Below are 13115 nucleotides of genomic sequence, written 5' to 3' on the forward strand. Positions count from 1 at the left end.
TGAATCTAAGGGAATTTTCTGTTTCCCTTAGAGATACTGAGTTTCCTAACTGTTTACTTTCTTGCAATTTGAATTCTTTCTTGTTTTCTTGTGTGTTTGTACACAAACTCTTACATTACTGTCTTTCAAGCAAACAAGAACAAGGAAAATCACAGAAACAGTTGTGTTTGTAAGCTTGAGGCACCCTTTAGCAAAAGCACATGCACTGTTTTCCTGCAGTTTATTTCCACTGAGTGAAATCCTAATCAGAGATATTGCAGAAACAGGTGAAATTACCTGGTCTGCACATTTATAACTTACACTTTTGCAAAACTTTAAGGTTTTGATTTACTTACTGGGTGATTCTTCTCTTGGGCTTTGCAGTATAAGCGTTCGTTGTTAGCATTCTTTGCTTCAGATCTGACCTCCAGGCAATCAGTTCTTTTGTATATTGAAGGAGTGTATTTAGTATCAGATAAGTAGTTCATAGAGTGCTTTTAGCAAGGGATCCTTTTAATCTCAGGGTGTTAACCTCTTGCCAGCTTTGGCCCTCCAATTTTCTGACCTTGAACTGCATCTTTCACAGCTCCTGTCTTTCTGTTGGGCTTAATCAACAGTCAGCTGGCCCCTGGAGAATCCAGTTTATTTTCACCTCTTGCCCTTCTTTGCAGTGTGCATGATAGCTCTAAGAACTGAAGCAGATTCCTTCCATCTACAAACACCTGGTGTTCCTCCAATCATGAGAATAAACATGACTCAAATTAAAAGGGATACCACTAGCAGATTAAATTAGAGCTGGGTGAACTTCTAATCGCAGATAATTTAACTGATAAATACATTACAATACATTACAATACATAATTTAACTGATAAATACATTCATAATTTTAACATTATGAATTTGTTCACTCTGAAAAATAATTGCATGAATGTCTGCTTAAGCAAATGCTAGTCCATGGTTTGACTACACATAAACTATACTTAATGTTCCATCACTGAATCTTCTTCACTTTTCTCAGTTTGAGTGTAATCAAGAGGGAAAAGTGAAAAATGAAATTATTTGCCATTGATCTCCCCTGTGAGCAGAGAATAACTCTGGACAGAGCACTGTCATTTAAAGAAGTCTGTGGTCATGGAAGCTGTCCCACAGTAACATCCCTCTAGTCATTTGACAGGAGTAAAGAGAGGGGGAGGCGTAAGTGAGCGTGGGTAGGAGCTGTTAGCATAGCTTCATCAGGAGTGCAGGTAAAATGTCTGCATTTTGTGTCAGATGTTCTTAACTAAATTGCTAGCACAAACATCTAACAGCTTTTAGTGTTTGAATGTTTCTTTATGCTACATGTCTTATCTCAGAAAACAGAATTCAGTAATAAAAGGCTTCTTGCCTCTTTTCCTCCCCTTGCCTGTGGCTGTATGGAAAGCTGGTAGATTTTAGCAACACTTCTGTAAATGCTGTAACTTCCATTGTACATCCATTGCCAATTGCCTCCACTGCTGCTAGGGTTTGCTGTGCAAATTTGAAGCCCATCAAAACTATGGAACAACAAAGTGACCTTTTGTCATATGGCAAGAAAGAAAAAGGTGTAATTTAAATGCAGATGAATAGAAGTTACAGAAAACTGCAGATGCTTCTTTTTGTGTCTTGTTCTGCAGAGTTGGTCATTTAAAAAACTTACAGACACGAAGTATTAATAGCAAATTCTCATGAACCACAAACAGCAACACAGAAATATTACTAGGACTTTGTTCCAAATGGAGTGTTGTTTTGCCGTTATTAAGAATATATACATTTATTTTGTCATTTTCATTTTATGATTAAATTATGCTATCCTAAAGTTTTAAGTCAAACTTTATATTAATAATACTGTATTCTTATTTAGAAAACCCACAATGCTTTTAAATTTTGTTAAATAAATTTAAATTACTTTAAAATTGAAACTTGTGTAGTATCATTATGTATCTAAGTTTTATAGCTCTGTATATTATAATATCTGTGGTAAATTAAAGCTGTGCATAGAATTTTTAAGCTTTTAGTCCCTTGAATTTAGTGAATTAAAGAATTGTTATTTTTAAATCAATCTCCATTTTATAGGGTTTGTCTGTGAAAAAAATAATGTGTTTTCAAAATTCTGTGTCCAGAAGTTGTTTTGTCTTGAGAGTAAAAAACACAAGGTAGAGCAGAAGCTTCTGATGAAAAATGTGAATTTTACCACTTCAGATAAATCTGATTTTCAGATACATTAATAGGAGTTTAATAATGAAAACAATTCCATATTTTAAAAGATCAACATTGATGCTGAATTTATTTATTTGGCAGATATTTTCAAATTGGAATTTGAAAATAGGAAATCCTGGCTTTTTTTAAAGCATGCCATTCTACCCAAAATAAATAGGTATTGTTTCCTGAAAGGAATTTGTATGATGGAAATGTGATTAGAATATTTACTTTCATGTTTGTGATTCAAGCTGACTTAGATGGTCATACAGTGAAGTGTTAAACACATTAATAAGAACGCACATTATACTTAACAGGAGCATGTTTCAAGGAAGCGAGTAAGCAAAAATCCTAAACAATTACCTCACATAAATCCTAAATATGAATCTTTGTGAGATGCTTAAAACTATATATTTCAGTGTTTGCAAGTTCAGGTTATAAGTTTAAAACAAAGTACAAAATTATATGTTCCCTTAATTTTACTATACAGGACAGCCTGCTACAATAGGAATTGGAATTTGATCCCTCACATGTTGTGAGGATAAGTTGCTTTGTACAATTTCTAAAGTATCATTTTTCTTTAAACAAACAAACAAACACATACACCACCACCAGCCCTGAACATCCATTCTAGCACAGGTGTTTTTTTAGATTGGAAAGACTCAAAGTGACAATGGTATATGCTACAGAAAAAAACATATTTAAGACCTTTTTTTGCACTTCCTTCATTTACTTAGTATTATGAAACATCTTTGCTAAATTTTATCCATCGTATTACTAAAAAATGTATTATTTCAAACATTTAATATTGTTTTGAGCATTATGTAACACTCGAGTTCTACATTCAGAAACAAAAAGTTGATACTTCCTGCAAGTATTAGTATACAGCTAGAGTATCAATTATTTAAAGAACTGTTTTGTTATGGTTACTGTATTTTTGAGGTCTTCCTTTTTTTGTGTCGGTCCTCATAGCTCTACCGTGAGTTAGGGCAAACAGAAGCAGAAGTGATGAGGAGCTGTGACAAATCTCTCTGCAAAAGTATCAAAATGTCCATTATGCCACAGAAGAGGAATTAGGTGATAGAATTTAAATATATGAACCTTAATTCCTAATTATTTGAGATCCTGTTTTCAGGGTCGAGTTCTTCAGGTGGCTTCTCTTTCACAGGAGTGATCTCAATGTTTTTTCGCAAGTATTTTAGCTTTGGAATGTGTTTTTATGAAGTATCTAATGCTTAAGCCACTAATGAGGGACATGAAGCCTTTTGGTTCAGGTTTCTCCTCCTTTCTAGTTCTCAAGAGCAGAAGCAGAGGACAGCCTCCAGGCTAAGAGCTTGTCTGGAGCCTGTTTGATGCCTGGGTGCTCCCATCACCTCAGCAAGCTTTTGCCTCAAAGTGGAACAGTGGCTTCAGGGTCCAGCACTGGGCTAGTGATTAAGAGAGATTAATACCTTCATATAAAACATTGGAGACCTGGATTCAGTTCCATTTTTGCCTGGAAGGATTCAAGTTTCCTTCCCTAACCTCTCAGTTGTATTGATACAGACATAGAACAAAGTTATTTGTAAAAAATTTCTTGAGGAGATTAGCGGTATAACATTAACGTTTAAAATTTGAGAGAGACATTTTGACAAGTAACATGCTGTGAATCAGATTTTTGTTGCTGAAGGATTGTCAGCAAGGTTTCTTTTTTCCTGTGTATATTTTGAAAAGCCAAGAGAATCAGATGTTCTTGTTTCATAAGCCTACAGAAGCATGATTTTAACCTGTGCATGGAAGGAGGTGAACTTTTAGCTGCCCTCAGAGCATGCCCACTTTATTCCCTGTGATTAACTCCAGGTGGTGTAAGAACAGAATTCATGATTGGTACTTCAGGGTGTAGAAAAATAACAGTAGGATATGAATATGTAAGTAAAAAAATACCCTGTTTCCATGGAATTATGGTGAAGAATGACAAATAAATACATTTCACATAGATTAGCATTCTTGCAAATAGAGTATGCTCTGTTGTAAGAGAATAGAGAAAAAATATTGAAAATACTTCATAGGTGTTCAGGGCTGACATCATGAATTGTGTGTGTTCCCTTGCATTGGCTTGAGGGAAAAAGAGTTCTTTTTCTTTGATTGCCAGCTTTTGTACAGTAGAAACGTGAAATACATCTTAATGAGAATGTTTTTATTATGTATTTATTAAAAAGTGATGTTTCGTCCCTAGATAATATATGTAAAATGTCATCAAGGACTATACTTTGGAGAATTAGTAATTAAGCTTTTGTAGAATGTAACAGACATTACTCTTGTAGTCCAGTGAAAAGCAGCAATTCTTGTAAGTGCTGATCAAATAAAATCCACCTTACTTTGTAATAAAGTACTATCCAATGTTGTATATGGGAAAGGTTTAGATCCTTTGAACAAAGCTCTGTGTTAGAAAATTAAAAAGCTGAAAATTTCTATCTTACTTTAATGAGACAGGCCTTTGAAACAAATATTTCAAATAGACTTTACCTAATTCTGCGTTGTTTGGGGGTTTTTTGCCTGTACTTAATAATGTATTTTTGCTGTGGTTAAATTGAACAGGGGAAAAAAGAGGTTTAGCACTTATATCCTGGAGATAACCTTAAGAGACACCTTGTACTGTGCTGAGAACATCAATACCTTGATAGTTCATCTCAGTCCTTAAAAGTCTGCATTTAAATTTTACAACAGTTCCAGCTAGGCTGTTCTGGTGCTTCACTGACCATGAAATGCTCTTGCTATGGTGGAACCTCAGTCCCTTTTTTCATCTGCTTATTAAAATTCTTTGTTTGCAGAGGAAGACAGGTAAAAGTTATAAAAATAAAGTTACATAGACATTGTTTCAAAGAAATAGAAACTTTTGGTCTAAATATTACATTTCCTGCAGTGAAGCTCCAGTATCAAAGTGGCCTCCAGATAGATTTACAGATATATTGAATGGAAATCTGTGGAGATGAAAAGCACCTGTTAGCATTGTATTGTTGTCGTGAGGTGAAAGCTTTGTTGTAGCTAAGGTTATGTTCATCTTGTACCAATTAGCAATGTCAGTGTTACTATTTTACAATGTGGCATGTGATGATGAAGCTTGTACTTTGAGCAGGTAAAAATGTAACTTCTTGTTTTTTGCTTTTTTGCTTTTTTCTTAGCACTCTTCTTGAATTTTGTAAATATTATGTAAACTGAAAAAAAACTCTAAGCAGAGACTCAGAAAATTATTTTCAGTTCTAGTCCACCTTAGAGACTTAACACAAAGGTTACTTACCAACAGATATGGTCGTCTCAAAATACCTTAGTTAAAACACTTAAGGGATTTCAACAATGTGAATAATAAGCCCTGTGCTAGAGAAAATATTTTTGAGAAGACACTGTAATACTGAGTACTCCTGATATTTTCCTTCGTCTTGTAATGAAAAGTCTTTCTTCAATTGTTGATCTGAGGCCTGTTGATCTCAGCTGTCTCTTTTATCTTCCCCAATTCCTGTTTCTTCTCTTCCTCATAGGATCTTTGTTTTCTTTCTTTCAGAAGAAAACTGACAAAATACAACCACACTTTCCTTTTTCTTGTCTTTTACCTGCTTGCCCCCAAATTCTCTGTTTTCTCCCTTATAGACACAGAAATTATACTTTGATTTATGTCATTTAATCCTGTTTTTACCCAGTAATATCAGGCTGTTTCCAATCTGCTTCACAGCTCCCTGCTTAATTTTTCTTAATGTCTTGCTTTCTTTTATGTTAGAATTTTCCAGTTCATAATTGAAAAGCAGAGTCTATTTTAAAATATGTTGGGCCAGCATGAAGCAAAATGTGCTGGAGTCTTTTTTTAAAATGTGAAATGGAAAGCAAAATATTGTTCAGATTGTTTCATCAGTGAACTCGGTTGCTTTAAATTGGTTGGTCTTTAAATCTGTGAAGCGTTTTGTAGAAAGGTTTGTAAGGATTAAACTACGTGCTTTTATTTCAAACCTGCCATCTCTCTCAAAAAGAAAATATTTTGGTTTAGAAAATTCTGTAGGAAAGCATTCAAGTTAGACACAGATTTTCATCAAGTCTACACTTACTTGATTCTTTCTGTGCCACAGTTCTCTGCGGTACAGCAACTTAATTGACTTTCCATCCACTCACAGATCTGAAGCATCACCTAGGTCCTGTCATGCTACTGTTCAGTTGATGAGATCCTTTTCTCTGGCACTGACAAATTGCAGTCTTGTCCTTCTAACATCCACTCAAGATTCTATTGTAAATGAATTATATTTCTAGCCCGTCTTTATGTTAATTTGGAATATCATACTTGTTTTGTTTTTTCCAGATATTTTACCCCTTTTCTATTATATCACACAAGCCTCTTGTCTTCCCTTTCAAGGTACTTCAAGTCTCATTCCCATTCAGTCATTACTCATGCACTATTTATGATTTCTAGCATTCTAAATGTTATTGTGATACCCATTGTATCACTTTAACTCTGTCATAAACTGATTTAAACTGAGTCCATATTAGAACATCAGTAAATTATCCAAATAAGTCACAATTAGGAAAAAGTACTAGCATCACATTCTTTCAGTACAGATGTCAAAGTCCTTTGAAGGTTTAGTGGGGTTTGTTACCCAGCTGCTCCCTTTGTGTTTCATCTTTTTTGTGGACTTGCGGCATGATCACAATCAAATTTGAGACCTAAGCTTTGAACAGTATCAGGCTGACTGTGATTGAATTCCTGGCCCAACAAAACAGTAAGTTGAATAAGCACTATAAGGGATAATGTGTTACAATTTTAAAAGTCCAGAAAACTTAAGTAATAGCTGCAGTTGTGACAGGCTGAGTCTTTCAGATGTTCGGTGTATACTGTGACTACTGAATCAAGTTGTCTTTCTTTTAAACTTTCTGGTTTGTATTCTTCTGTCAAAGTTGGAATCAAAATTTTTCATGTTTTGTCAGTTCCAAGAATCATTGAATGAATGTATACTTAAAATGCATTTTCAGCGGTTTACCATTTGCAACCCATTTGGAATTTATCCTTGCAGTTGAAGAAAGAACTTTTGGAAGAATAACCAAAAGAGTTAAAATTCAGAATTTTCAGCTTAGGGGATGGAAGTTGGGGAATTTTGCTGAAGGCCTTCTTTAGTAGTAAGAATACATTTTCTAATAACAGTGAATGCTTATTAATGAGGAACTGGACTGCTACTTGAAACTTCTGCCAGGCTTCTTGGAAACATTCTATTGAGAAAAACTAGTTAAAAAGTCAGTATGTAGGATCTTAATATAGCTTCGTAATTTCTTCTTGGTAGGTATCATGTCTTCTATAATTTGAGATCGTTTGGGCTTTGTATGTCACATGAAGTTACTTGCTTTTGCAGTTAACTTTTAGCTTGATGAGGATTTGTGCTATTTAGGTTTTAAGACTGATCTTGTGCCCATGTCAGCTGTTGCTGGAAATGATAGAGACATTTGGAATCTGGAAGAATTAGCTTCACAAAATCATTATGCCTTCTTAAAAGGGTGCTACCAGATTCCTAAGTGAGTCAAGCCATATTTGAAAAAATCTGTGAATCCAATTTACATTTTTTATGAGAATCATAAAGGAATGTACTGATAATACTCAGCTACGAAGCAAATTGCCATGCCAGTGGTTAGATTATGTCCATTTTTTTGTTTTCACTCTATCTGATAGCACATGATGGCAAGAAAGTAGGAACAAATGTGGTATAATTATCATGTCAGTGTAAAGAAAGTTTGTTGTGTTGTTTTGGTTTGGTTTGGTTTTTTCCAAGGCCTGTAGTGAGGCATTTGAATGACAGAGACTAATACTGGTAGCTTCTGTCAGAGACGTGATGTGATGAGAATGCATGAGAGATCGGATTTTTTTGGAAGCTGTCAAGGTGGAAATTAAAGCATCACTTGCTGAGCTTTACAATGGTATCTCTTCCTTTCCCACCCAAGGGAAGGCTCTATTGCAATCAGCTGATCCTGGATCAATGAAATTCCTTGCATCCTAATTTATTCTAGACAGAATGCATTTTTGTATTTGCATTTGTCTGTTATTTTGCTACTCATAAATTCTCAGTTTAGAGAATAACCTTTACAAAGCATGAATAATAATTTCCTGCATTTTATTATCTTGAAAATTCCACTAATGATTTCCACTTCCAGAAAGTAAAACATCCAAAATTTAATGTTCTCCAGGATGCAGACAAATTATGTGGCAGGTCTTATCTTAGCAATTGAAGTAAACAAAGGCCATGAAGGCTGCTCTTCATCTTCGGCTATTATTTCTCCTGAATTATGAAGCAACAGAAACACAAAATTAAGAATTAGTTGATTCCAGCCTGCTTTAGTCTTTTTTAACCACTTAAGATGTGTGAATTGAGTATATATTAAGGATGTATATTTCTTATTGGTTGATTGAACGGAACTTCTGTTACTGACAGTAAGTTGCTTTCCTAATTTTCTATGCATTATTCTAAAAATGGGCTTCCCAGTAACATGGTTCCATAAAATACATAGAACTTTCAATCTGTTTTATAGGGTTGTGACTCTCAAATGAGTATGTCAGAAGTGTCCTGCAGTGAAAGTACCTCCTCTTGTCACTCTCTGGTACATGGCTCAGCTCCAGAAATCCTCATTGGCCTCCTTTATAATGCTACCACTGGAAGATTATCAGCAGAAGTGATAAAAGGCAGCCACTTCAAAAACTTGGCAGCGAACAGACCACCCAGTGAGTGAAAATCTTTTTTATCCTAATGCTTCTGTACTGGTGGGGCTCTCGGTAGCAAGGACTTCAATCCTATCATTTAGTCTTATCCAATCAAAATGAAACAGAGCAATCATCAACTAATCTGTTTCATGTTTTATATTTCTAGTCAGTTGGGAAATAGCAAAATCTAAAATTCAAAATATTAATTGTAAGCTGACAAGACTGTTTTAATTTTTCACGATGACTGACTAATAAATTACCTTTATCATTATGATAAATTGCTAAATTACTAATGCCTCACATCACAGGCCAAGAATGAAAAGTTAGTGTTTAAAGAGAAAGTACATGCCAGCTAATATTAATATAAACACTCTGAACAGTTATTGCTGTTCCTAGAGGGGTTGATACTGTAGTCTTTAATTGCTTATGTGCCCGTGTATATGTGGTAATAATATATGTAACTTGGGAATGTCAGTGAAGACAACAGAGAAACTAAATGAGACCTTTAGTGTATTTACTATGTTCACCATCAGAAAGGATTTGAACTGTGTGTTCAAGCATTTGTTCAAAAATACATTTGTCTAAAATACCTGTGAACTTTATATACTTCTAAACTGGAGCCAGGTGGAATGTCACACACACAAAATGTTTTTGCTGCCTTTAATTGTTTGATATAGCTTGAAACAGTAATTTTTTTTTTTAAGATAATGAGTCTGATTTACATAAATTTTAGCTGGACATACCTATCTGTTCCTCTTGATTTTGTCTGGAGGCTCAGGTTTTAGACCTTCTTTCTGTTTCTTAATCCCCAGATGTGTATGACATTAGCAGATTATCTGGTACTACTAGATTAGGTAGCAGGCTGCCAATTTGTGCATCTCACTTTGTCTTCAGAATGTAGGAAGAAAGCAAAAAAACTCAAGACTGATGCTCTCCTTTCTTGGCCCATGTTTTATTGTATCCATTAATAACATTTGGCTCTGCTTTGCTTTCTCTATACTTTTTGCATTAATGGAGCCAGACTTTATTAGCATGGCCAGAGAAGGAAGGCGAAAGGAGAATCTTCATATTTTTATATAATTAGGTAGCTAGCCCCAGAGCCACCTATTTGGAAATAAAACATAGAAATAAATGGGAAAAGCCAAGAAGTCTGAAGAACACTGTTATGGGAGAGAGAATGAACAGGAGAAAAGACTTGGAGGGAAGGGGCCGTGTCTTATCTTAAAGCAAAATCAGTAGTTAGTTTAAGCTTACCTTCTGTCATCTCTAGCGAAAGCCAAGCTTTTCTTAATATTTAGAATATGCAAGTTAGATGGGGGTTTAGTACTTGTTTTGAAGACAGATACATTGATTCCCTGGTATGTTCATTCCCAAAATATGCTCTCTAGGCTCATACAGTTCAGCTAACAGTTGTGTGTGTCACTGGGGTCAAAAATCTGTTTCAAATTGCAAGAAAGCAGCATAGAACATGGCACATAGCTCTGTAATACTATGTTGTATCTTGCCTTTTTGGCAGGAAGATCCTGTGTGTTCTCTGTGAAGGTTAGGGAAGTTTTGATATTCATAATAGCAATAGTCCAGTTATGTTTAGGCAAATCTGGGTTTGGAGTTTGTTTTTTCTAGGAAGCTGGAAGTTAATGCACTTTCTGGGTCTGGTAATACCCTGCACAGTATACTATGGAATCCCAGTTTCTTTTGTGGACCGTTTTGTGCCATCTCCCTCACCTCTGGCACACTTTTAAATAGAGTCCCATAGCTGAATTCCACATTGTAAGCATCCCTCAGCTATTTTTGGAGCTAAAATCAAAGTCATTCTCATGCTCAAGTCCATCACTATTCAAGAACTACAGTTCAATTATCTGTAAATATAAAAGCTAAGGGCAAAGCCAGCTTAGTTTTCAGTTCAGTGATTTTTTCATTTTATTGCCTTTAATATATGAAGTGTAATTACTGTGTGCAGTTTTTCCAAATATGCTGGAGTTTGCATGAAAAAGCATAAGATTTGATAAAGAGAATACAGTGATTTTTACTCAGTCTTCTATAACCCAATCATTCGCACGATTCTTTCTGTCAGATGTGCTTTAGAACCCGGTAGCTATTAGTGCTGAGATACCCCATTATGTATGCAGTGTAATTTTTGTTAAAAGATTACACAAAAGCTGCACAAAATTTTCATTTCATTAAATTTTACCCAACAATCCTTTTGTTCAATCCTTTTTCTGATCTATGCTTCTAAGGTTTTCTGTTCTTCCACTCCAGTGAAAAGTGTTTCCTCTTAAGCTTTAACCTTTGATCCTCTCTCACCCAACTATTGACATCTGGTCATTATTTCTTTTACTGCTTTCCACCCCCTGTTGTCAGACGGACTGTTCTGTTGTCTAAAACACTTGATAGGTGGACAGGTTTATATAATCCGAGGTGAGTTCCTGTAGAAACTAATTGGATGTTGTCTTTTTCATGCAAAAGAAAACTTGCCAGCAGTAAAGCAATCCACAGCTGCCTACCATATTGGTTTATAAAAGTGAATCTTTATTATTTGTGGCATTCTGTAATGCAGAAGTTGCATTTATCTCTGATTATGGATGTTGGGATTTCAGTGTACTTGCAGAGTGAAAATAGTCAATGTGTTTATTTTTACATAAAGACCAATCTTCTAATAATGTTAATCATTAACATGAATATGTCAGGAATAAAGAGTGAAACACCAGATTGTTTTATACAGTTTTACATTTCTTAAAATCAGTCAACTTGACAAAATGTGCATCTTTCTGCAGGAGCATGTCTTGGTGCTTCTAACCAATGAAAACAGAACTTTAAAAATAAGGGTTTATACCCAAATACTAACACCCAACATGAGTTGACTACATAATCTTGCATCAGCTTCTTAAAAGTACTTCTTAAGAGCACTGTACGAGCCATGTTTTAAAAAACCATCTTGAGTTAAACAAAAACTTAATTCTTTTTAAAGGTATATTAAATGTATTCTTTCTTTAATCTAGGATTTTTTTTTTTAAACTTCCACCTTTGAATGCACTTTGCTACATTTTAGTCTTTAAAATAAATAAAACTGAAAAGCCCAAAGTGAGAACCACATCCATGCAGAGATTATTCTAAGCATTTCATTCTGGCTGTTTTGATATCATCACTGCGTATCAACATGTTTGATTGTTTTGTTGTTTTTTTTTTTTCCTCTCTCTCTGTTAGTTGCCTTCATTCCACTTTGTTTTATTCTTTTTTTCTGAAAATTCAATAGTATGCTTTACAGTGCTGTGGCTAGTTGGAGCTTGCTAAGTGTTAATGCAGTTTTAAGTCTGTTTAGAACAAATAAAGTGGGGTTTATGGGAAGAGGATTACAAGGTGTACCTTTAAGTTAATACATTTATGAAGTACTAAAGCTAGTTAATTTGTTAGTATGTTTGTAATATTTGGCTTATTTGTCATGTTTCCATGTGTCTAAACTAAGCTGTGTTCAGTAAGCCTGTTATACACCATATCTTTGTATCTTGCAAATATCTCGTTCTTGAAAACTTTTGGTTTAAGGCATCTGACATTCAAAAATATGATTTGTTTTGTAGATACGTATGTTAAGTTAACACTGCTGAACTCGATGGGGCAAGAGATGTCCAAATGCAAAACTTCAATCCGCCGAGGACAGCCAAATCCAGTGTACAAAGAAACCTTCGTTTTCCAAGTGGCACTGTTTCAGCTTTCAGATGTGACACTTATACTGTCTGTGTATAATAAGCGCAGCATGAAACGAAAAGAGATGATAGGGTGGATTTCCTTAGGTCTCAACAGTTCAGGAGAAGATGAACTCAATCACTGGACTGAAATGAAAGAATCTAAAGGACAGCAAGTATGTAGATGGCATACTTTACTTGAATCGTAATGGACAGTACAGAGTGCAGTCATGGGTTTAAGGGAGTTTGGTCTCTCAAGAAGACGATCATCCCCAGTCACAAGCAACAGATCTATTGTGGAAGTAAAAAACAAAAATTGAGGTCAACATTCCATCGTAAAGAATGCACAATGTGCAAAAATGGTGGGATTTACTATATAATCTTCACGTAGTGTCAGACACTGCCTTGGTGTCAGAGAAGCCTTGCTGTACACAGACACGTTAGTGGTCCCTCCTCCATCCACCTGATGCTGTATTTGTTTGGGTTTGTTTTGTGGTTTACAATTCATAAACATTTTATGTAAGTTTCTCTAAATTAATGT

At 35.0% G+C, this 13115-nt stretch overlaps 1 protein-coding gene across 2 annotated transcripts in view; it reads left to right on the forward strand.

Annotated features, from left to right (window-relative positions):
• The window catches only part of SYT14 (synaptotagmin 14), a 55199-nt gene extending 42416 nt beyond the window's left edge, over positions 1-12783 (forward strand). Inside the window, exons 5-7 of one of the 2 annotated variants that reach the window (XM_054395953.1) lie at positions 8726-8915; positions 11256-11312; positions 12470-12783. In XM_054395953.1, the coding sequence (XP_054251928.1) occupies positions 8726-8915; positions 11256-11312; positions 12470-12783 (561 nt within the window). The remainder of the gene's footprint in view (positions 1-8725; positions 8916-11255; positions 11313-12469) is intronic. The other variant, XM_054395961.1, reaches the window with a different exon arrangement.
• The last annotated feature ends 332 nt before the right edge of the window (positions 12784-13115 follow it).

This window comes from Indicator indicator, chromosome 2, assembly GCF_027791375.1.
Source record: "Indicator indicator isolate 239-I01 chromosome 2, UM_Iind_1.1, whole genome shotgun sequence".
Taxonomy (NCBI): domain Eukaryota; kingdom Metazoa; phylum Chordata; class Aves; order Piciformes; family Indicatoridae; genus Indicator; species Indicator indicator.